The sequence below is a fragment of the Taudactylus pleione genome, unplaced genomic scaffold (assembly GCF_031769625.1).
Source record: "Taudactylus pleione unplaced genomic scaffold, aTauple2 ptg000828l, whole genome shotgun sequence".
In the NCBI taxonomy this organism is placed as follows: Eukaryota; Metazoa; Chordata; class Amphibia; order Anura; family Myobatrachidae; genus Taudactylus; species Taudactylus pleione.
Window position 1 is genome coordinate 2,268,043 of NW_028285230.1, and position 24,648 is coordinate 2,292,690.

Below are 24,648 nucleotides of genomic sequence, written 5' to 3' on the forward strand. Positions count from 1 at the left end.
CTCTGTACAAACAAAATCAGGAAGCATGCGAGGAAGAAAAAACATTGGCCGTTTGTGTGAATTTTGGCGTAGCTTCCAAATCCGAATTGGCCCCTAAATCTGGTGGCTCAATAGTTGAAATCTCTGCACTTTGCAACTCGCTGGCTATTTATTTTGGCCCTTCGTGTACTGTTAGGACATTATGTTGTAATAATAAGTACTTCTTTTTTAATTTTTCTTTTTTGTTCAAAAGTTATTCCCAGGTAGAACTAGGAGGTTGTGTTTTTTTATTCTTGTAATTTTGAGAGAATTGGCCACTAGAGGTGCTGTTCCACCTTTTCAATCTGCTAGCTTTATGGAAGTTTCACTCTCAATTAATTGAACTAATAAAATGGACAAGGGTCACTTCAGTCCACCTCAGCACCGTTCCATCCCCTCCTCTCTGTATTTACTGATCGGCCTACTCTCCTACAGGGTGGCTGACCCATTCCTGGAAATGGAAGCCCATGGTGAAACGCGTGCATGCCTGACATTGGCAGCCATCCACAATTATATATGTATCACTGCAGGAATGAGACTACACAATCGAACTCTCATATGTGAAATACCAGAACAATTTGAAAGCCTAATTCCACATCAAGCCCATTCTGAATATATACGGGGCCTCTAGTAATGCAAGTTTATACCACAACTGGTTTATTTGTCTTTTTTAATTGATTACCCCTTAAGAAGTCCTGTGTGGACGAAACGCGTAGGGTTTTCTGTGCAGTATGATGACCGATAATGTGGCATTAAAAGTCTTTTAAATGTAAGCTATATATTATGCAGTCGAAAAACCTTTTATATCTAAAATAAAAATCATCTCTGATTTCAATACTGGCTGGCTGTTTGCCGTTTTGTTGGGTGATCATCTTCTGGTGTGCGGGTATATTTGCAGATAACCACAGACTCCCAGCTCTCTGATAACCTATTCTGATACAAAGCAGAACAGTCAAATCAAACCGTGGATTTTTCTATATAATATATATACAAAATTGATAATCCACAAAGTATTTCAAATGTTCTATATTGTTTGTCTGATTTTCAATTTAATTTATCAATATTATATGCTAAAATCTAATTATGGTGTTTTAGCGCCCTCTAAAGTATCTTATTTTTCCTATACATTATACTTCTAGGTCCCACTAACAGGGTCCTCCTGTGAGGTGCAGCTGATTAGGGTTAGGCGCAAAGGAAAGTTTATTTTATACTAGGATGGATAGAGATAGATCTATCTATCTTTCTATCTAGATGATAGTTTACCAGAGCTCAACAAGTACAACTGCAACCTAAAATGCCAGAAACACACACTGAGCTACTGACAGGAAGAAATGAGGGCTGATGACATCAGATCCTAGCTACAGAGATTCAGGAAGGACAAAATTAACAAGATGCAAAACCTTGCAATGGTACAGTATATATATATGTTTCATATGCTGTTAGTTTCTGTCATGTTACAGTAGTGGGACATGACATTCCCCGTCTAAAATCTTTAGATTTCACGATAATCAAACATTATTATAATGTCCTTAAGTGATGTCCAGAATTGATCTCGGGACCTGTAACCTATAACAGAAGGAGAATGTTGGATCAAGTTCCAAGTAATAACCCGTCTTCGGATTGGGGAAGTCGCAACTTGCAAACACTTCTACCAACCCACAGTATAATCCAAATAATAAAGTGTCGATGGTATATCATAGCTGTAAGTTTGTGGTAGAATACTCAAATGATGAGCTGAATCTGGTGGTCAAGTCCTTCTTTACGTGATATCATCTTTTGGAAGAAGAAGCACTAGTTCAGTGATTGGATGGAGAAAAACTCGGACAGAGCCTCCTTTGGTCACTTTGACCTCCACCTTACGAACCTTTCCATCGTCATTAGGAGACGCCTTGGTGATAAGACCCATTGGCCATTCATTGCGATGGGCCTCCTTATCCTTCAAAAGAACAAGGTCACCGATCTGGAGGTTGGGTTTTGACATCTGCCATTTGTGACGACTTTGAAGCATATGTAAATACTCTGTCTTCCAGCGATGCCAGAACACATTGGACAGGTGTTTGAACCTGTTTCCACTGACGCCTGTAAATGTCACTGTGGTCTAAGATTTCAGGAGAAATAGAAGCAGTTCCACTCTTCTGGTTAAGAAGAGTGGCTGGAGTAAGAATAGTTGTAGAATCAGGGTCTGACGATACCTGGACAAGTGGTCTTGCATTGATTATGGCAGATACTTCTGCAAGAAAGGTAACTAAAACTTCATGGGTGAGAGATGACTTGTGGTCCAGCAACATCGAATCGAGGATTCTGCGTCCGATTCCAATCATACTTTCCCAAGATCCTCCCATGTGGGATGAATGTGGGGGATTAAAAACCCAAGTGCATCCATTGTTAAATAAGAAATTGCCTAATTGCAGTTCTTTGCAGGCCCCCACAAAATTAGTACCACAGTCAGACCTCTGTTGTTTGACAGGTCCACGGATATAGAAGAATCTTCGGTGGGCATTGATGAAGCAGGAAGAATCCATAGATTCAATCACTTCTATGTGAACTGCACGGATGGGTGAACAACACAGCCCACCATTTGCTGTTTGCAGCTCCACCGCGGATCCATCGTGTAATGACTGACCAAGGACCGAAGACATCCAATCCAACATAGGTAAAGGGCGGGTCTGTACTTAGACGATCTGCTGGAAGATCTGCCATTTGTTGGTGTCTTCCTCTTAACTTATGGCACTTAACACATCTATGGATCATGGAGGAACTACATCTCTTCATCCCTATGATCCACAAGCCGGCTGTCCTGATGGCACCTTCAGTAAACTGTCTGCCTTGATGTTGCACCTGTTCATGATGGTGTCGAACCAACAGCATAGCAATATAATGTCGACTTGGTATGATGACCGGATTGTGTTCCTTGCTACATAGATCGGATCTCACTATACAAGCGCCCACCCTGAGCAATTTGAACTAAACCCAGTAATGGATCAGCACAAAGAGTGTACTGTTCTTGGACAGATGCCTCCCTTTAGCGATCTCCTCAATTTCCTGACAGTATACTTACTTCTTCTTGTTGTACACACCGAATGAGAACCTCCCTTGCATGTTCGAGATCTGCAACTGTGGGATGATCCTTACAGATATGCCAACCATGACACTCTGGTGATGTGTCCCTTTTGAAAAGCAGTGAACAGTGTGGATTAGGCAAGCGTTGGCTCGCACTAACAATGTCCAACTTGAGAAATGCTCAAAACGATGTGACTTCAGCATCAATTTTGTAGTCACGGTAGTGTAGAGTGAGGAGCTTTGGGCCTGATTTCTTTGTCAGACTCTGGATCGACCAGCCCATAGTTGGTATTGGTAGGAGGTAAACAGGGATCATCATATAAGAATCTTGGAGGTGACAACCACATGTCACAAAGGCTACATGCTGGTGAAGGTCTTGTTCCGTCATCAGCTGGATTAAAGTTAGTGGCAATGTGCTGCCAGTGCTCAGGAGTGGAGAAACTTCTGATGTGCTCTACTCTGTTGCTGACGTATACATAGAATTGTTTAGTTTGGTTGTGTGTATATATAACCAAGCATGACTTTGCTATCTGTGTAGAATGCAAATGAATCAAGTGGAACATCCATTTCGTCTTTTATAACTTCAACAATTTCTACAGCTGCACAAAGCTCGAGTCTTGGTACAGAGTGTGCAGGTCTTGGGGTTAATTTAGCCTTACCCATGACAAATCCACGATGTAGTTTGTTGTTGGTTTCAGAGATCCTCAGGTAGGCTACCGCGGCTATGGCTTCAACCGATGCATCCGAAAAAATTTGAATTTCTGTCCTGACGGCAGCCGAAAAGGAGCTGGGAGTATAACAGCGTGGGATTTGGAGTTGTTCTAATATCTTCAAAGACTTCTTCCACATCTCCTATCTTTGTTGTTGCTCAATAGGTAATGGAGTATAGGTAACGGACTATCCCAATCTAAGTTCTCCTTGGTAAACTGTCTCTGCAACATCTTGCCATGGATGATGACTGGTGTTACAAATCCAAGAGGGTCATAGATACTGTTTATGACCGATAGATAGAATTCCTTGTTTGGTGAAAGGTTTGTCATAGGCTGATACTTGGAATGTAAATATGTCCTGTTTGATGTTCCAGAGTAACCCTAGGCTACATTGTATGGGAGAAACATCGGAACCAAGATTAAGATCCTTCAAGTTGGTGGCATGATCATCGGAGGGAAATGCTTCCATTACCCTTTGGCTGTTTGGAGATAATCTTGTGGAGCCTGAGGTTTGCTACAGAAAGCATTTATTGTGTTCTGGTGAGGAGATCAATTGCCTCTTCACTTGTGGGTAAGGATTTTAGTCCGTCATCAACATAGAAGTTCTTTTCAACAAAATGATGAGCGTCAGATCCATAGTCTTTCTCACCTTCCTGGACTGTTCTCCTGAGTCCATAGAGTGCTGCCGCAAGAGAGGGGCTGTTGCCAAATACATGCACCTTCATCCGATAATCTATGACTTCATTGTTGTCCTTGTACCATAAGAACCTCAGGTAGTTCCGATTGTCTTCCCTGACTATGAAGCAATGGAACATTTGCTGGATGTCAGCTACTACTGCAACAGGTTCATATCTAAAATAAATTAGCACTCCTATGAGGCTGTTGTTTTAGGTTTGGCCCAGTAAGGAGCATTTTGTTGAGAGAGACTCCCTCATAGTGAGCGCTGGAATCAAAAACTACTCTAATTTGGTTGGGTTATACACTCCAAAGGATGGAAGGTACCAGCATTCTTCTTCTTCCTTTACTGGTGGTGCAGGTTCTGCGTGATCTCTGTCAAATATGTTTTGCATGAAATCCACAAAATGTTTCTCCATCTCTGGTTTTTTTCTTTAGGGTTCGTTTTAAAGAGGAAAATCCAGCAACTGCTTGCTGTAGATTGTTTGTTTGTTTTGTTTGGTAGTTTCACTCTTGGAGAGCGAAAGGGTAAAGGTGCTACCCAGCTGTTGGAATCATCCTGGGTGAACTATTTGTCCATTACCTTGAGAAATTCTTTATCTTCTCTTGCATATGCTAACTTATTGTCCTCATTCGTTGAATTGAACATTGTCGATCCAAGACTGTCATCCCAAGACAGGACTATGTTTGCGTTATCTTGACAGTCTTTTTTTTTACTGCCACTGGACCTCTGTGGTTCTTGTAGTTAGAGTGTGGACTGTCATACTTGGGAGTAAGTGTACCAGGATGACTTGACTCACTGTAGGAGAAGCTTGGGTCATTCTAGGATTCTGCGATGTTCCTGACAAACTCACAGAAATAGGAAAAGGGAGGAAAGGAGACTAGATTTTCCCTTTTGTATCTTGAACCAAGTGTAGTCCACTTTTTTTGAATACCATATGGCAGCATGGAAACTAATGGGTTTACCCCATGAGCTTTGTCCAGGTAACTGAGGCCAGGTAAGTAGGTATCCATTTTGGCCAGCTGGAGCTCAAAGAGTATGTCACTGAGCTCTTGGAATTTCTCATTGTCCTTGCCAGATATTTTTGGAAAATCTTGCAGTCATTTGAACAGAGCATTCTCTATGGCGTCAGGACTTCCAAAGCTTTGTTCTAACCTTTCCCAAGCAGCAGTAAGGCCTACCACAGGATTATTAATGTGAACAGATCTGAGTCTCTTGACACGTTCTGTAGACTGTTGGCCGAGCCACGTGATCAGAAGATTTAGTTCTTTGGCAGCAGTAATGCCAAGATCACTAATTGCGGTTCTGAAGGCACTTTTCCAACCTCTGTAGTTCTCAGGCTGGTCGTCGAACCTAGTGAGGCCGGTCTTAGTAAGTTCACAGTGAACCATGTATCTTGCAAAGTCTGAAATATCATCTGTTTTCTCTGACTTTGGGCAACAAATTGCTGGCTGAGTAGTGCTGTTAATATTATTTGTGGTGTTCTGGGTAAGAGACATAGGGAGGTACGGGGTTGCATAGGCATTCAGCCTAAGAGCTGGTTTAAAGTCCATAGGTCTCACTGAATGTGAAACTGTGTGGTTGCCAGGGACCTGGTGACTTACTGGCATATTGGTTTGTGACCAGGTGTTTGTATGTTTGTATATTGGGCTTGTTGAGGTGTTGGAGCTTGGTGCACTGTGGTGTGTGAAAATGGGTCAGGATGACAAAATGGTTCTGCATTGTACTGACCTTGGATGTGGCGTGTTGCATAGGGATCTAAGTCCCTTTTTGTTCTGGAAAAATGTCTGCACTGTTAGGAATGTTTGCAGTAGCCAAGGGTTCACTGTTTTGGCTTAGGACGTAGTCTCTTGTGCGCTTAAGAGATTCCTTTGCATCCACTTCACTTAAACTGATGCTGTCCCCTTCATTTCCACTGGCAGCTTGTTCCAAAACCTTTAACCGTACCATTGCTGTGGCATGCTCACATTGTTTCTCTAAAGCTTCTATTTCTGCCTTTTCGCGCACTGCTCTGGCACTCCATTTCTGCCTTTTTTTTTTTTTTGCGCTGCTCTGGCTTCCAATTCTGCCTTTTCGCACGCTCCACTGGCTTCCATTTGTCTTTTTTTTTTTTTTGCGCTGCTCTAGCTTCCATTTCTGTCTTTTTTTTTTGTGCAAAGTCGGCTTGTATTTTGGTAGTCCCTGCATCGCACGTGCCTTTAGAAGTTGCTCGCTGAGCATGGAATATTCGTGACTTAGATGATCTTTTTGAATGCCTGGTGGACACATAAATATGTGAAGATGATGTTTGCAGTAATTGTGCAATTCTTGCCACTGTCCTGGATTTAACTTCATGTAATAAACTGTCTTGATCCAAATTAAGATCATTTAAAGCTTTGCAATTCTTCTAAAGAATCCTGATTTATTGAGTTTCCTTAGAATGCTTACATATTCCTGGCTTTTCAGTGTATAAAGCTCATATACTGAACAAAGCTGTCCTAGGGCTCCCTCTAGTGGTGACACGTCAGAAACAGGTTGAAAGAGGGTGGACATATGATTTAGCAACTTTTGCCATAAGTTTAGGACATCGGAAGATTTTCTTTAACCTTTCACGTAGGCTTAGCAGGGCGTTTAGACTGCAAGTTGAGATCCATAACTTCTCCTTGTTCTGATTGTAGATATTGTTCATCTTGAACATACTACACAGTGTTCCCTTCAGCCATGATATCACACAGGTAGAATGGATCTGAATAATACTGGAGTTAGTAGCTTGCTAGAAGAATCTATGCTGAAGTGTGTAGCTGCACACACTGATGATTTCTTCTTACACTGTATGCAAGCTTGTTATTGCCTTTGTATCTGCAGAAGCTGCAACTGGCTTACTGGTGTATAAAGCAGTATTTATCAACCATCTTTTCACTATTCTGACTCAGTAACCAGGCTCTAAGTGTAAGGCCCCTGAGATTCCTCTGTGTATATCTGTATTGAACCGGTACTTACACCAAGATACTTTGTCAGACAGTGTCAACTCCACTAGTAAGGCACGTATGAAGAATCCAGATGAGGGTTTATTTCAAGCTTATATTCTTGTAATTATGCATAACATAGTAGGTGAAAAGATGATAGTTTACCAGAGCTCCACAGGTACAACTGCAAGCTAAAATGGCAGACACTGAGCTACAGACAGGAAGAAATGAGGGCTGATGACATTAGATCCTAGCTACAGAGAATCAGGAAGGACAAAATGAACAAGATGCAAAGCCTTGCAATGGTAACATGACAGAAACTAACCGCATATGAAACATATATATATATTTATTAGTGGGACTTGACAGGGAGGGTTAACATACTGACCAACAAGTGTTGGTATGTTAACCCTTTCGGGATGCCGGCGTCAGGATTCTACCAGCCGGAACCAATATATATAGATTAGTAATGAGCCGTGTGTGTGTATGTATGTATATATATGTGTGTGTGTGTGTGTGTGTGTGTGTATATATGTGTGTATATATATATATATATATATATATATATATATATAATATTTTACAACTTTCAATACATTACCCAAATCATCGATCTTCTTCTTTTTTGTTGTCCAGCAAAATAATGAACAAAAGCTAGTTTGTGATGAATATTTTATTTTGGAAAATAAACTTGTTTTGTACTACATTTTGTCTATATATAAATTGAGTTTTGATTCCCTTTAAAATTTTCTCTCATCAAAGTACCCACCCTTAGCGCCAATCGCAGCAGTGCAAACGCGGAGCATTCGATCTTTTTTTATTCATGGGCCTAAGCAATTATTTTCATGCTGCAACATGTCCCTTCATATTACCCGCTACAAGGTGGTGTTTGATGATCATGACTGGCATGCTTCTCTTCCTCCTTTCCATCAGAGCAGCACAGATCTGGCGAGCTGCTTGGAACATGCTCTGATAAATTTGTCCTCCTGTTTTGCGGTCACTCCAGGTTGTCCAGGTCGTGTGTGACTCCCATACACTTTTTTTTTTTTTTTCTTTTTTTTTTTTATCTCTTGAGGGTACAGTGCACGCCACCAAGTGAAACTGTCTCCAGACGAGCAATTTCACGCAAACTATGCCCTGCATTTCTCAAAGCGACTGTAGCAGATCGCTTTTCGAATGATAACTCCTTCCTGGGAGCCATTTACAAGACCACTTTACACGTTTTCACAAGTGTTCAAAGTCTAAAAATATATGGAGGACACCGGAATTCTTCCATTGTGTATGTGTTGACGAATCTGTTTCAAAACCGCATTGGGTAAGTATATGATATAACTATGAGCACCACGTGACTTTGCGGACATAATTTGTTATCAAGGCTATTTTTCTAAAAAAAATAGGTTCAGGAACTGTGGGTGGAGCTATACACAAACAGGACCGTTACTGTGAGGTTCCGGAACGGAGTTCCTGCTGGTTCCTGCTGAAAATTAGTACTGATTATTAGGGATCAGACATTATCTGACTATTTGCTTACCTCCCAACTTCTTTACCTCAGTAAGAGAAACCTTTGCACACAGCGCTCCTGAAAATTAGGGGTGTGGCCTTACAGGTGGTGTGGCCTAGCAGTTAGGAGGTGTGGCTTTGCAGGAAAAACCACTCTCGCGAGGCACAGCAGGTGGCCTCATTTCTGTGCAAAATACCCGTATCATGATCATCCTTCAAAGAGCATTCAATGAATCTACGGGTGTATTGAAATTAATTAGCTGCGTGTATGTATACATGTAAAGTGTGAGAGATAAAAAAGTTGTCGGTTAAGAATCTCTTGCTGCCCCTATAATTAGCTATCCAACTCGTCCTTCAAAAAATAAAATCAATATTGTTAAACTATTTTCATTTTACATGTTTTTTTTTTCTTCAAATTCTGAATATGAAGGGGGAAGGGACTGTCATTTTGCTAGAGAGAATAAAAATATTTTGGGCTCGTTTTAGGCTTCTAGTAATCTTAAAAAATATTCCATGATGTAACTTTAAGAACCTCATAATGGTCTGGCCGCTCTGGCTAGATCAAGATCCAAACCTGTGCAATTGCTCAACTAAGGAAACACTATGCTTAAATATTATGTCACAAATATTCCCCCCCCAGGCCTGAGAGAGAATTTCTGAGAAAGTAATTAGATAATGTAACAGTACACATAAAGGCATGTTTCATGTGTTGTTTACTGTGTGAATCTATTATAGAAGACTTTGTGTACTACAGATAAAATGTTCTCCGCATGGAAAAGCACATGAGCAAGTCCGTCCCTTGGCTGAAGAGACCCATACAATAGAGACCATACACTGGTTATGCAGAAAGGCTGCAATCTTGTTTTAGATTATTTCCACAGAAACCATGCAAGTACAATTGGCCTTTTAGTCTACTTTTGAAATTAATATTGCCGCACAGGTCGTGCAGCTGATTACCGGAATGTCGACCAGAGAACGCTCCTCCTAGGAGGACCGTGGTGCATTACTCATAATGACCTGATCACTGAGCTTGATTACTATACCTTTCGGGACATATTTAATGCATATTGATTTAAATACATGATTTACAAAACTCCCAGAATAATTAGGCATTGTATCATGCATATAGTAATGAAAAATGACATTCTCACAAGATGTTCTGGGTAAAAGAAAAAACTATAACGAATGAGCAACCTCTAGAACAGGGGGGGGGGACCTTTTTTTTTATCCTGCCGAGGGCCATTTTGAGATGTTTAACATTATTTGTGGGCCCGGTGCAGGCCATGCCCCCTCCGCGTGATGTCACATGGGGGCGAGGCCACAATTGCCAGTGATTACAGCAATGCATGAAGCATCCTGAGGATATGCTGGGGAGCTGTAAGGGCAGCGGTATAACTGTCTGATGCTTCCTAAGGATCCAGGCGGCACTGCTGCATAGATTCTGACTGCAGTATGCCATTCTAGGCACCCTGCTAGCCAAATGAGGTTTGCAGAAAAAAGCTCAGAGGGCCAGACAAAATGATTCTGGGGGCCTTATATGGCCCCCAGGCAGGAGGTTCCCTATCCCTGCTCTAGAAAATAAGGTGTTGTACAGGGCAGGCATGGCCAAGACCAGCCTGGTAACGTTTGCATAAACTCTGCAGAGGTGGGCGTGGCTGTGCCAATTTGGTTGGTGTGGTTATGCCTCCCTGGCAAGCCCCAGTCCCCACAGAGCCCCAGGACGCAGAACCTTGGTGTTGGCATTCACACAGTAATGGTAAAATTATATTCCCACTAATCTGGTGCTGCAGTTCTCTTTCCTATTGAGGAGCAGAAATGGCTACAGATGTCCGTAGCTGGGAATTATTGAAATAAACCTAAGATCGATGGTCTGCGATTGAAAGCCGTCAGTAATACTATCCTATCTTTATAAATGGAAAATGCAATATTCTCTTAACGCTGATTCTATACCAGAATTTAAAGTATGTTTCAAACTAGTTTAACTTTAAATTAGGTATACAAAAGTGACTTAGTGTTTTCAGGTGTGGTATTGACATTCAGCATGTCAACAGCGACTTTAGATCGACAACCAATATGTTGGCTTTCAAAAATGTTGACATGTTTAAAATGCCTACATGTTCATAATGTCGACACCATACTGTTGATGCACAGGTTTTTTTCTTATTTTAGCCAAACCCAAACAATAAGCAAAAAAACTGTCAACATTTCAACCATGTCAAATTTTTGGTTAACATATTGGTTGTCGACCTAAAGTCCATGTCAACATTCTGACTATTGACATGCAGAACCTGTCGACATTCTGACCGGATCCCGTGTCACCTTTCCTAGGGTTCTCCCAGCTGTCATCATTGCAAAACAGAGACCACACACAGTCAGTGTTCTTCAGCAGTATCGGTGACTGCTGCAGCATTATCAGTGATGGTAGTTTTAAACCTAGTGTATTAAAACTACCAATTATTATTATCCACTATCGATAAATCCGAAACTGGGAGATCTACTTAAACCTTGACTGGTTATAGCTCTGCAGACATGGACGTATTTTATTGGAAACAGATTGGTTTGTGTTAATGCATACTTGCCTACTTTTCAAAAAGCATTTCAGGGAGAATATGGAAGCAGCACCTATGAGCGTGGCGGTATGTGGGCGTGTACTGCTACATCTGAGAGGCGTGTCATAACATTGACTTACATCCAAATGTAAATGAGCCTCAAAGCAGTTATGGTGTTTTCATCAACAAATAGATCTTGCTAATACTTTTCAGAAAATGCATAGCCATAGGGATTGGGATGTAGTCGGCATACCGGCGTGCGTCGGGTCGGGATACTGGCGCCGGCATCCTGATGGTAGGTAGCGGGGTTAGGCATTAGGGGGAGAGTTAGACACCGAGTAGGGAGTGTAAGGATTAGAGTGCAGGGATGGGGAGGTTAGGTATAGGCAATAGGGGGGGAGGTTAGGTTTAGGCACCAGGAAGGGTGTGTTAGGGTAGGGGTTAGAAAATACTTGCGTTACTTCCTATGGGTGTCGGGATTCTGGCTGTCAGGATACTGCAGTCAGTATTCTGACCAGCAGCATCCGACAGCCAGGATTTCATACCCAACCCATAGGGATCATTGTTCCTTATAACCAATGCAGGGAAATTATCCCATTTGAGTTAATACATGTTTTTTTCTTTTTTATACAACAGCTACATAATGGGGGTAAGGTGCAATCAGGGAGATTACTAGACTCTTCAGGGAGTCGGGGAGATTGCTACTATTTCATGGAATCTCCCTGATAATGAGGGAGAGTTGGCAAGTATATGTTAATGGTATAAGATTGATATTACTTTTATGGTGTATTTTGTTACTTCTCACCATTTATAGTTGTAAAAATGAGTCGGGATCAGGAGTTTATCAGCTGTTCTGCTCTGGATTGATCTGTGTTTAAAAAAGGCTTGAATCTGCTAGTCCCGGCCTAGCTGTTATTACAGTCTGCCTCCATTTATTGTACAATCGTTAATGATCCCATAAGCGCTCTAAAAATAGTGACCATAATATCATAATAGTAAATATATGGCACAGAAACTGGGATTTGCACGGTCACTGAACTCCAGTCTTTCTAATGCTTTGGCAGAGTGATCAAAGCAAACGTCATGTTGGAATTCTCATTAAAACCTCTGTGTTTAAATTGCCAACTGTGTCTCGGTAATCCTGCAGAGGTTTTTGTTCCCCTTTTGCGTTTACACCGGCGGACTGTCTGGCCAATTGGTAATAACAGTTGATTACGTTTTTAAAGAAACTCTGAATGTCTGACGATTGTATAAACGTTTTACCGGTTGCAAGAAACCTTTTTGTTCCCGCACTGTAACATGCCCATATCTGTCTATGAATGTAAATGTGCTTCGACGCGCTAAAGATAGAGTTACCTGATTCAGAACTGGATTCCTTCCAGCTCCCCCCGCGGCGGACGCCAGAGGGACTCCTGGGTCATAAACTTGGCAGTCCCTCTATTGCAAAGGACAGTTCTTACTGGGAGAGCCATCCTTTGCCATTTCCTAGCTACATACCGGTGATGATATTGCCGGTACATACTGGATAATTGGCGGTATGTATGGCATCGCCGATGAGATGCTCAGTACTTCCCGCCCTTAGTGTTAAAATTGTGGACAATTTTGTTTTATATTTCGTAGAGGCATCTGCAGAGCCAGTGTTTCCCCCCGGCCGGAGCAGTGTTAGAGCACAGTAACTGCCGCGTGCTAGGACCCAGCAGCTCTCCACGGAGTTGCTACCTATGTGCTTTCTGCACATGCACAACATCCTGGCGAGTCCTCCTCACCCTCTGTCTGGCATATACCAACATGCCCCTGAGTAGTCCCGCGAGTGTGGGAGCTCCATGAGACCCCAATATGCACACTGCCTCCACCAGATGAGGGTGGTGCTGTGAAGAGGGGGAGGGCCAGAGGAGATTCTAGCTATCGTGTATCTAATATATTCAGGGGCATCTAAAGCGAGGAGGGGGCCCACGTGCAGTCTCTGTTTCAGGCTCCTCCTCTCATCCTGGCATCGCACTGAGTGCAGTAGCCTAGGAGCACTAGTAGACTCTAGCACCGTGCTCTGTAGTAATATTCCCAGCGATTTACCTGCTGCATTTGCACAAAATGGATGCTGCTCCATTTTCCCGGTGATTTACGCAACGCGGGACTCGTGGAGAGGTAAGTATTAAAGAAATGGGTGCAGGGTGCACACCCTGCACCCATTATAGGTATATGTCACTGAGTACATTCTATAAAATGATAGCTACAATCTGATTGGTTGATATGGGCAACTCCTCCACTTGTCCTGTTGAGATGGTTTGAGCCATCCTCCCCTATTCTCTGCACTACGATGAAGACCTATTCCTGTGCATATTCCTGTGCATTGTTTTATGCTGTATTTTTTTTACTTATTTTCAGGATGCGATTCTGGATTTGGAAATGCTGCTGCCCATAAAATGGATGCAATGGGATTCAAAGTGATTGCAAGCGTGCTGGACCTCGAAAGCCCAGGGGCCAAGGATCTCCGCAAGAGATGTTCAGATCAGTTGACCATTATCCAAATGGACTTGACCAAGCCTGAGGACATCCAGAAAGCCTGCCAAATAACAAGGGAGCAGACAGGTGAAGCTGGTATGTACTAACCTCTGAGATATACACATGCACACATGGTAAGATCAGAAAGTATCACAAATCTGATCTGGGAGGACAATGGGCCTCATTCTGCAAGGATCGCAACTGCAGACGGTCGATTGATGCGAACTGCGCATGCATTGTAGTGTGTGAATGACTCACTGTGATTGGGACTGCGCTCGCAGTGAGTACGCAGACCCATCGCAGAGTGATTGACAGGAACTACCATTTGGGGTGGTGATACGGTGGGGTGGCCGGAAGAACGCAGGTGTGCCAGTGCGTTTGAACGCCATTGCAGGGGCATGCATTAATTAGGCACTGCTATGCAATACGCAGCTCTAGTACTCAGTGTGTGCGATGAGGTTCGCAATTCCTGAGTAAGGTCAGGGCTTGTGCAGGTGTGCGTGAGGCTGTGATGGAATTGCTATTGCGATCCGCGATGAATCCGTCCCACTGTCATCTAATGTCAGTATTTCAATAGACCACAGGCACAACTTATATCTTTATGTAGATCTTAAGGTTATAAACCTTCTATCGGATGAGGTGTGTCATGCATGCAAACCACTTATCAAAATAAAACAAAGACACTGAGACATGAATTTGGCAGATAACTTGATGGCAATTTATTGGAGAAATTAATATTATTTATTAATTCTTTAATTAAGGATGTATGGTGGCAAAGAAAGGACGGCCAGAAATCAGCCAGATCTGCTATGCCCACACACAAACAACAAAAGACATAGCAGGCGTAGATCGCCCAGAGTGCATACACATAACCATGTAAACCATGTCAAAAACAATAGGTAATGCTCACCCTCCAACTTGACTACCCACCCGTTTAGGTGATGATACTGCCCCCCGTTAGGTTGGTACAGCCAACTACCAGTCAACGAAGGGAACGCCCTTAACTCATAATTGCACCCGGACTGGTGAACTGCCGTTCTTTCCCGCCTTTAAAAAATTAACTACAACAACCTGCCAAGAATGTAAAGGGAAGGGAGGGTGGGTAATCTGGAACAAAGAGGCTTTGGCCCACACTTCTACCCCCTTATATAATGTCTCTATTGAAAACCCGCCCTTGCTAACGATAGGCTAACTCTAATCAGTAAATTGCATACATGCCGGCCCCCATCCTAGAGGTTTAACACACCTATTTTCTTATGCAATCTTTCCGTTTCTCATCCGTCAAAACAAACAATATAAACCAAAACGTCTGATGTAAGAATTAACACAAACCAGGTTTTTATACCTGCAGTGAAAAGTGGACAGAACTTCTTCTTTCTGTAGGACATTTTATGCTGAACTTTTCCATTTGCTGTGATCTGAATGTGTCACAACCACACTCTGCTGCAAAGATCATCCTAACCTCTCCAGGTCCCGCTCCCCTGCAACCACTCACGGCTTTCCATGCTCGGTAACCATGCCGAAATTGGCTGTCTTTTAAATGTTGCCTACTCTTTAAATGCCTGACTTGCCTGTTTTTTCAAACTTTGTTTTATGTGTAGCTACAAAGTTTAATGCCAAAGATTGGAATCTAGATGTTCTCCAAATTAAAGAATGCAACCGTTTTTTCTGAGAACACACAATCATTAATCATTAATAAAATGGCAGCTGACTATTATACGTTAATACACTATGAAGGTATGGTACATTGATTTGTTAGGGCTTTTGGACCGATCTTAACAGCAGATAAACATGGCTTTTAGATCATTACCAGGAATTTGTGGATCTTCAAGTCTCAGAGCTGATTTTAATCACAGCAAATATATCCAGAAGGGTGGAAACTTTTACCTAGACAGGAAAGAAAGTAGCATTGGCAATACGAGGTACCGTACTGGTCATTATAACACTTAATGACCAGGACCCTCCTCTCCTCCTATAACACTTCTCTCCTGCCCTCTACTGCTGGCACATCAGGCAGGGAGAGGGCAGAGGCCCTGATTCAGAGCCGGATGCTCTGACAGAGCGCTCACTTGTGATGTCAGTGGGGCCGCCCCCAAACGACAGGCGTTCTCATGGAAACTCCTCCGTTTGGGGAGCCACCCCCCCCGGCCCACCCACCAAAAGGGGAGAGCTGTCACTCAACATCGACAGCTCGCCCCCTTTGTTGTGAGACCCAGAACGACGGAGTGCCTGTCGCTATCCGGGTCTCGCGTATGTGCACTGGCCCACCATCGACCCAGTTGCGAGCGCACAGCGCTTGCCACCGGGTCTGAATCAGGCCCAGAGACTGCTGCTGCTGTTCAGCAGGAACAGCCTCCCTCCCCAGCCCAAAACAAGCTGCTGAGCAAAAACTAATTCATTTACACCAGGTTTTCCCAAAATTCGATCCCAAGGCAACCCTAACAGTCCTTTTTTGAGGATATCCATGATTGTGCACAGATATGATCGAAGTGACTGAGGTACTAATTGAGGCCCCCATTTACAAACTAGTTTTATCACCAAAACGAGTGATCAATGTCACTGTGTATGATCATTTTACTAACAGTTGACATTTGGGAGCTGATTGGCTGGAGCACCATTTATCATACACAGTGACATCTATCATACACAGTGACATTTATCATACACAGTGACATTTATCATACACAGTGACATTTATCATACACAGTGACATTTATCAATCGTTGGTGATAAAACTCGTTAGTAAATGAGGCCTTAAGCGGTCTATTTATTAAGCAGTGTTAGGAGACAGAGTGAAAAGTGATAAGAAAGTGATTAGGTGCCAGCCAATCGGCTCCTAACTGTCATTTTTCAAACACAGCCTGTGATAGGACAGTTGGGAGCTGATTGGCTCCCAACTGTCTCCTAACACTGCTTAGTAAAGACTCCTGAGAGTCACCTGTGCCAAAGCATGCATAGCCTTGAAGTATGCATTAGCTATGTTGAAGTTGATCCCTTTATTGTTCCATATTTATTCAACATATCTGTGCACAGCGCAGAAAAAAAAAAACATCTTGTACAGTAAATGACAAAGTAATATAACCTAAATATTGCTGTCTCACATCTCTAACTTATAAACACATTTTAAATGAGGTGGACTAAGGATAGTTCTGCTAACTAGTTTTTCAGCATTTCTCTACCTGAACAAAGTTTCCTTCTATAATTTATTGCATGATGACTTAATACAGTTTTCTATTCAATCACTTGGTATGGCACCATGCCAGAGGCTTAAAAAAAAAAAGCCTAGTTGTTTCCAGCTCTTTGCCCTATCAGGCATTTTATAGTTTTGTTTTTCTTATCTCTTAGGGCTGTGGGCGTTGGTGAATAACGCCGGGTACTGCGACCACTTTGGCAATGCTGAGCTGTTGCTCATGTCCACCTACCGAAGCACCATGGAGGTGAATTTTTTTGGGACTCTAGAGCTGACCAAAGCTCTGCTGCCGATGATCCGCTGCTCTAGAGGCCGAATTGTGACCATCAGCAGCCCTGCTGGTAACTACCTTTTATATTACTGGTCATGATGTAACAACTTGACTGTAACGTTTATTTTGATGGATTACATCCAGAATCAGTATGATTAACCACTGGACCCCTGCCCGGCGGTTGGAAATCCCGATCGTCGAAGGTAAGTATATACTAACCTAATTCTAACCCCCTAACCGTAACCATCCTTTAGGGTGCCTAACCCTAAGTCCCCCCCGGGAGCCCTAAACCTAACCCTCCCCCCCCCGCGGCTGTCCGCAGCGGCGCCCGGCATCCCCTCGATCGGTATGCCGGGCGCCGGTCTCCCGGCGTCTGTAAAATGACAGGCGTCTATAGTTAGACACCGGTCATTTTAACCCTCGCCGGGATATGACAGTCGGGAAGCTGGCTGTCGGAATTACATCCGCCGGCTTCCCGACTGCATCCCAAACATCCTGCGCATCGTGACTTAATCTATATATTTTTTTTTTTATTGCCGATACCTTTCATTATTATTGCTACAAGCAGGTCTGCCCTTAAGGAACATCGATAGGTCAGAATTGCACGGGCGGCATCCTGTGCAATTTACCCTTACATTTTGGGGATATATTATTTACGTAATAATTATTTACTATAAACATTTATTCTTAGCTAGAGAGTTAAAGTTTAGTAATTTATCAAACATTGGGCACAATTCAGAGCCACACGCAATACAGATGTTCGTGGAGTTTAGCAATTTGTTATTGCTAGTGTGCGCAAATCCCTAAAAACTCAGACTTCACGACAAAGTAGTGGGTGTGCCAGGGCAGTGACTGAGAGGCTATCCTTGTGCATCTGCGTAGCCACCTCTGTCATGGCGTGTTATGGGATTGTCGCATAATCAAACGCTCAGCCGTTCACTTTGGAGGCTGTACTCAGTCAGTAAATCTGCACCTGCCACAGGGCTGGTGCAAGCATCGATAGTGCGACCGATGGTGGCGTCTAAAGACTCACCAGGTGGAATTACAGCTTCTACAAATGCAGGGGCGTCTCAGCCCTTGCACATTCATATGCGCAGATATATGCACCAGGGAAGGGCTTTACTGCGGCAGAAGCATAAAGACGCAGACAGGCAAATTGCAATAAACGCAGCCCTGCCTGCGTCCACATCTGAATCAGCCCCATTGTGTGACTTGCATATAGTATAGCACTGCAAAATATACACCAAACTCTACTCCATCTGTAACTGAAGCAGGGAATTCTGTACTAGCTGCATTGACTCCTATTGGATGTATGTTTCTCAAATAACTACTAGGTCCATTTACTGGTGATTATGGGCCTGATGGACAGATGGACGCAATGTCTATGTCGGGCACAATGGAGCATATCAGCAGTCGCAGAGAGGATTTAGGCCCTCATTCAGAGCCACTCGCTAGCGGCAGTACGCTCGTTCCGAGCGATGTTCGCACATCTGCGCATGCGTACGGTTTTTAGTACGCATGCGCGAACCAGTCAGTGCGGCCGAAAATCGTTGGTACGCAATATAGCGAGGGCCTGCTATTTTGAGTGACAGAATGAGGCATATGTGGGTGGTAACAGGGGAAGGTGCTTGAAAACGGGGAGTGGAGATCCGAACGCAGGCGTGCTTAAAGGTCAAAACGGGCGTTTTAAGGGAGTGCATAATTAATACAGCAGCGTCATTGACCACGTCACTTGGTTTTTTTTAACTCAGAACTGCTCGCAAAATAGCGGTTGAAAACACCAACCACAAGAATAGCGAGCAGTTCATACGCTGTACGATGTACTCGATTAATCTAATAAATAGCGGACATGACGTATGGTGCGTGCGGCCAGGGGGCGTTTTTATCAAAAAAACGAGCGTATGTTTTGCTCGCTCGTTCAGACTTAGAGGTGGGAACAGACTGCAATTTGCGAACGGATCATTTGAATAGCCACCCCTTGTTTTTGAACGAACGACCACAAATAGCGAACGGCTCTGAATCAGGCCCTTAGTCTCATGGTGAGTGACAGGTAGTCATCGTTTGGGAAGGTAACGGGGGTGGCTAGTAAACTGCAGGCGTGTTGGATGTCCCGGGCGTGCCCTAGTGAGCCGACCACGAATTTGTACGCAGCTGGAGAGGCCCCGGTGTCTTAGGTGAGACCCTCATTCCGAGGCGGCATTGGCTTGCTCAAGTTCCACATGTGACCGATGTTCCAATGTTTTTCGCTTTTATATGTAAGCGACAAATGTGAGAGGCCAGAGGTGGGCGTCTCTGCACACAAGACGGCGGCTGGGTCATTACCATATTTTTGCAAGTCCGCTGCATAGGGGGTGACAGCAGTGAGGAGCATTGTATGCGTCTCTGAATGAGGCCGTTTGCCATTTAGGGCATGAATATACTAATTTAGCAGGCAAAGAACATAACATTGAGAATTATTAGTGCCCTACACTAACCAAACCATAATCCATAGCAATGATGCCTATTATATCAAAGACAGGCTCCAGTTAGATGCTCTGAGATAATGAGATACAAAGACTCTATAGGACTAAACAGCTGTAGTCTAAAAATGAATAAGTGCAGCACAGAGAATGCGAGTAAAGACTTTAGTCACATTGTGGAACGTATTATTTTTCCATATGGAGCTTTATTCTAGTTGAGGTAATGCAGCAATTGTGACCCCAGCTCCCCTGTTCTCCTACTGAAAGTAAACATTACTTATGGTTATCATAATGCTCATTTAATATAACTGCCCCTTACAACAGTGATAAAGGGGCATCTCTACTTGGTGGCAGTGGTAAACTGTTAGCACTACTGCTGTTCAGCAAGCGGGCTTTAGATTTAATCTGTACATAGGGGGAAATTCAATTAGCCGAGGTGTTTCCCTTGCGACTACTTACCGGCAAATATCCCCGCGGCGCGGGGAAAGGCTATTCAATTAAATAGCCTTTTTCCTGCGACGAAAAATCGGAATTCAGGTGCGGAAATCCACTGATACTGCGGAATCAATGGGTTTTTTCCCCGCACTCGAACCTGTTTATTGTTTTTCTGCGGTCTTTACCTCGCACCTCCCATGAGCTGCGAGGCTTAGTCCGACTGCGGGGGCTCGTGCATGGGGTAATCCCCACTAATTGAATTGCTCCGGCGAGGCAATTCGCCCCCCCATAGGGTGTTCTCTACTGGAGAGATTTTATTAAACCTTCTGAAGAGGTAGGGTTGGCAATCGGTGGGTTAACAATCGCTGGTCACCATCAATGGTACAATTGGTGGTTAACCTTGATGGTATGACACCATCGGTGTGGAACCAATGATTGTTTCGTTCCACCGATGGTCATCCCTGAAATTCGCCACTGGGCAGTGGGCCATTCAGAGGGGGCGAGGCTTCTCGGGTTGTGCTGGGGGTGGGGGCATAGCTAGACTTTCTTAGCACTAGGCTGAAAAAATAACATTGAGGGGTTCTGTGCCTTCGATGGTAGAGAACCAATGGATTTCTGATATCGGTGGTTAACCATCGGCGTTCGATGGCCATCCTTATGAAGAGGAAACGTTGGGGAGTTTCCCATACCAACCACATTCTAGCTATCCTATTATCCTATGAAATGGTAGCTATAATCAATCTGATTGGTTGCAATGGCAAACACCTCCCATTTTTCTTTTTTTAGGTTTGATACATCTCCCCCTAATAAGTGCTTGGTATGTTCTCCTCAGTTATATAATAAAACCTGTTTATTATGAGCGGGTCACATTACTACACCTGACAAGCACTTCACTCCCCACCACTCTGTTGTCACAATTATCAGCACCTATTATTAGTACAAGCCTAACTGTTTGCTAAAGGTACAAAATTCAATTTGCTTAAGGTACAAAGCCACAATGGGCTGCAACCGTGTCTGTCCATTCACACTGCGCTGTCACAATACTTATCAGTTGCAGTAATGTGAGGACATATGATAAGAAGTTTCAGGCTTTGCAGCTGGTCATGTGATAATACATGAATGAGAAGCAATGGAAGTGACCTATTACAGATAAAAACACCTTGTGTATGCTAGCTCGACAATGAGGTAAAGGATATATTGTTTAAAGCTGCCCACATACATAGCGATATTTTACCCGATCTGGCAGATTCCGACGCATTGGAACGACAGGTCGTGTAAAATATGCCAAAATCGCGAGGAAATTGTGATTCCCCACTCACGATCACGATGCGCGTCCCCGCTGGTCGCACATCATATCGTCTGATCTGCCGTGCAGTAGGGCAGATCTGACAATCTAGGACACGATGCACTGTGACAGTCTGGATGCAGGAGAGATCGTATGAAGATTGGACACCAAATTGTGTGGAGATCGTGTGCAGAGCTGCCAGGGAGAGTTTCAAGGGAAATCGTACACAAATCATACACATCGGCTGATCGTGTGCAGATCGCCATGTGTGTGGGCACCTTAACAGAAAAATAATGGCTTAAAGGAGGGAAAAAAAAAAAAAAAATTTCCAGATTTAAAAAAAAGATTTTTTTTTTTCTTTAAAAATTAAATTTTTTATATATTACCTTAAATTAGGGATGTGCAGGCTCAACGTGCAAACTCGAACCTATCCGAGCCTGCACATCCCTACCTTAAATTGGTAACCTGGCCTGCAGTGCAATTATCATTCCTATAGACTTCCGGTGGGCGGGGCACCCAGAGTGGCCGCTTTTTACATGGGCTCTTGACCATGTTAACCAAATCAGCTCATCAAGTGCATATTTACCCCAGTAATTACTCTAAACGGCTGAGAACTACTACACCTAAACATTGGTGCAGATTTTAATCCAAGTATCGGGTCTGGAGCCACTTACTATCCACCGGAGTCGAGCCTGCATAGTCTCAGGCATGCATGACCGCCCGCAGCCATTTTAGGGCGCGAAAATTGTGAGAGTCTGAGAAATTCTTCTGCCTCTCCAGTCATTGCAACTTTATACTCATCCTTGCCTATGGACCCCCGATAGCTGCAGACTGGAAGCAATACAGCTATTTCTGACGAGGTGCATCTGGGGACCTAGCGTGACAATTCCTTCCTCATTCCTCCCATTGCCACAGTCCCGTAGTTTGACCTGTGAAGCTCCCGTTCTCTCTGAAATCACTGACTGAGTTGCTGCTGGAGACTCCTGTATCTCTTCCTGTCTGGGATAGTTGATTTATCTGCAGTAACCTGACCTCTGTGGGGGTGGACTAGGATAAACACTTGCACTGTTCTACTTTATACTGCTGCCTTCACTGATCTTCCACTGAGCTTAGCATTCCTCCCTGTGTCCCCCTGCCAAATCATTGCCATAGAGCAAAGTGGTGCTTTCTCTCCTGACCCTGCCAGCGACATATCATCGGAATTCGGCTGGATACCTGCCTCCTATCAAAGACCAGGGCCGAACTACAGGTGCTGACCATCTTGTCCCTGGGACTCTTGTTAGGTGAGGTGCTGCGTCTTTTGGTACCTTGGAGCTGACATTCGTGTCTCTATCTGCACCCTCATATACACTGATCCTCTGTGCTCTGGACACTAACTGGAAATGATTAGAAGTGGATTGTCTTAGGGATGCTGGTGCAGTGATGGTGGCAATTACTTCTGTTGCCCCTCAGTGACTCTTCCTTGTATTAGTATACTGGTGCTGAAGCTGTTAGTGGCGACTGCTGCTGACTAAATATTTCTGCGCTTTCTATATTTGCAACTATTCTGTATAGCAAAATTTATTTGATATAGCATCTTATACAAATTTTCATTGCACATGTATATCACTGATACCTATTGATGTATATTTCTGTTATACTGTATATATTCACTTCCGTTATACAGCTGTATCTATAGTGTTATATATGTTACACTGCATTTTGTAATATGTTCATGTATGGGAATTCTGAATTGGAGATGAGCCCCTCACTAACTTCCCTCTCCTCTGTCTCACCAGCGGTGAAGGTCATGTACTCAGTGTCTGACACTGAAGCTCTCGCCACTCAGTTGGCGCTCGAGTTATCAAAGATCTTGTTAGCCTGCATAGAAAGCAGATTTAATCGTTTGATGTCTCTTTTAGACGGTGACTCTATTGTTATGAATGACCTGGCTTCCTCAGACTACTCAAATTCAGTTACAAAGTGATTTTGAGATTGGGGACCCAACCTATTCTAGCCTTAGAACTGAGTCTGTTGGGCCTATGCCTACGCATATTTCTGAGACTACTGTCTCTATTGCTGCTCCTGCATCATCTGCCCACTGGGTTGAATATTTTAGTCTTGCGGTAAATCCTGATTCCCTTCTTGAAAATCAAGCTCCACATATTGATTTGGGTACATACCTACTGTACACTGCCCATTCTTTATCCAGCTGGAGGATACACAGCGAAGTTTTGTTTTATTGGTGTCTACATTATAATCTCTCCTTTACCCATAGGCATACTTGCCGACAATCAGCTCCAGCCTTCCGGGAGGGAGCTGATTGTCGGCTAACAGTGGGGGGAGTGGGGGCGGTCATTGGGGGCGGAGCTTGGGGCGGGCCAGCCAGTTGGTGCATTGGGGGTGGAGCCGGGGCGGAGCCGCACGATTGCGTCATCGTGGCTCCGCCCCTCTTCACAATGCCGTTATTTTCGGCAGTGTGAAGCAGGGGGCGGGGCCGCGATGACTCGATTCAGCGCGAATCGTGTCACCGGCTCCCCCGCTGTTTGGGGTTTCTAATCTTTTCAGGGGAGAGGGTCGGAGGCTTCCGGGAGGCTTGCCTGCCTTTCCGGGGGGCCGGGAGCGGCACCCGAAAAATCGGGAGGCACCCGGCCAAATCGGGAGGGTAGGCAAGCCTGCCCATAGGACTGCTGTGTTTGTATACCAGAAAGGAAAGGCAAATCATTACAGAGCTAACTTTATACGTTTTTCGTTGGCCTCCTAGGTTTTATTACATAAGTGGTTACTTGATGTCTTTATTACTGCTTTCAGGGTCACATATATTATTCCGCCTTTCTGACTCTATAATTTAATGGGGACACTTTTCTATCTCTAAATAATTAGTATTTGCCAATTCGAAGTGATTAGTAGATGCCTCCCTATCATTACTATTGGTCAGTATGCGAGCCACTTAGGTTACCTTTGGGAACCAACATTATCCCTGGTGTTTTATGTTAGTTAATTGACTGAGACGATTACGACAGCATGACATACAGTACTGAGGCTTACAAATACTCGTCTGAATTCCACACT

The 24,648-nt window shown here is 43.7% G+C and overlaps 1 protein-coding gene across 1 annotated transcript in view; it reads left to right on the forward strand.

Annotated features, from left to right (window-relative positions):
- HSD11B2 (hydroxysteroid 11-beta dehydrogenase 2) overlaps positions 1-24,648 on the forward strand; it is a 52,496-nt gene that overhangs the window by 19,285 nt on the left and 8,563 nt on the right. Inside the window, exons 2-3 of the mRNA XM_088458339.1 lie at positions 13,841-14,053; positions 17,303-17,488. Coding sequence (XP_088314465.1) covers positions 13,841-14,053; positions 17,303-17,488 — 399 coding nt within the window. The remainder of the gene's footprint in view (positions 1-13,840; positions 14,054-17,302; positions 17,489-24,648) is intronic.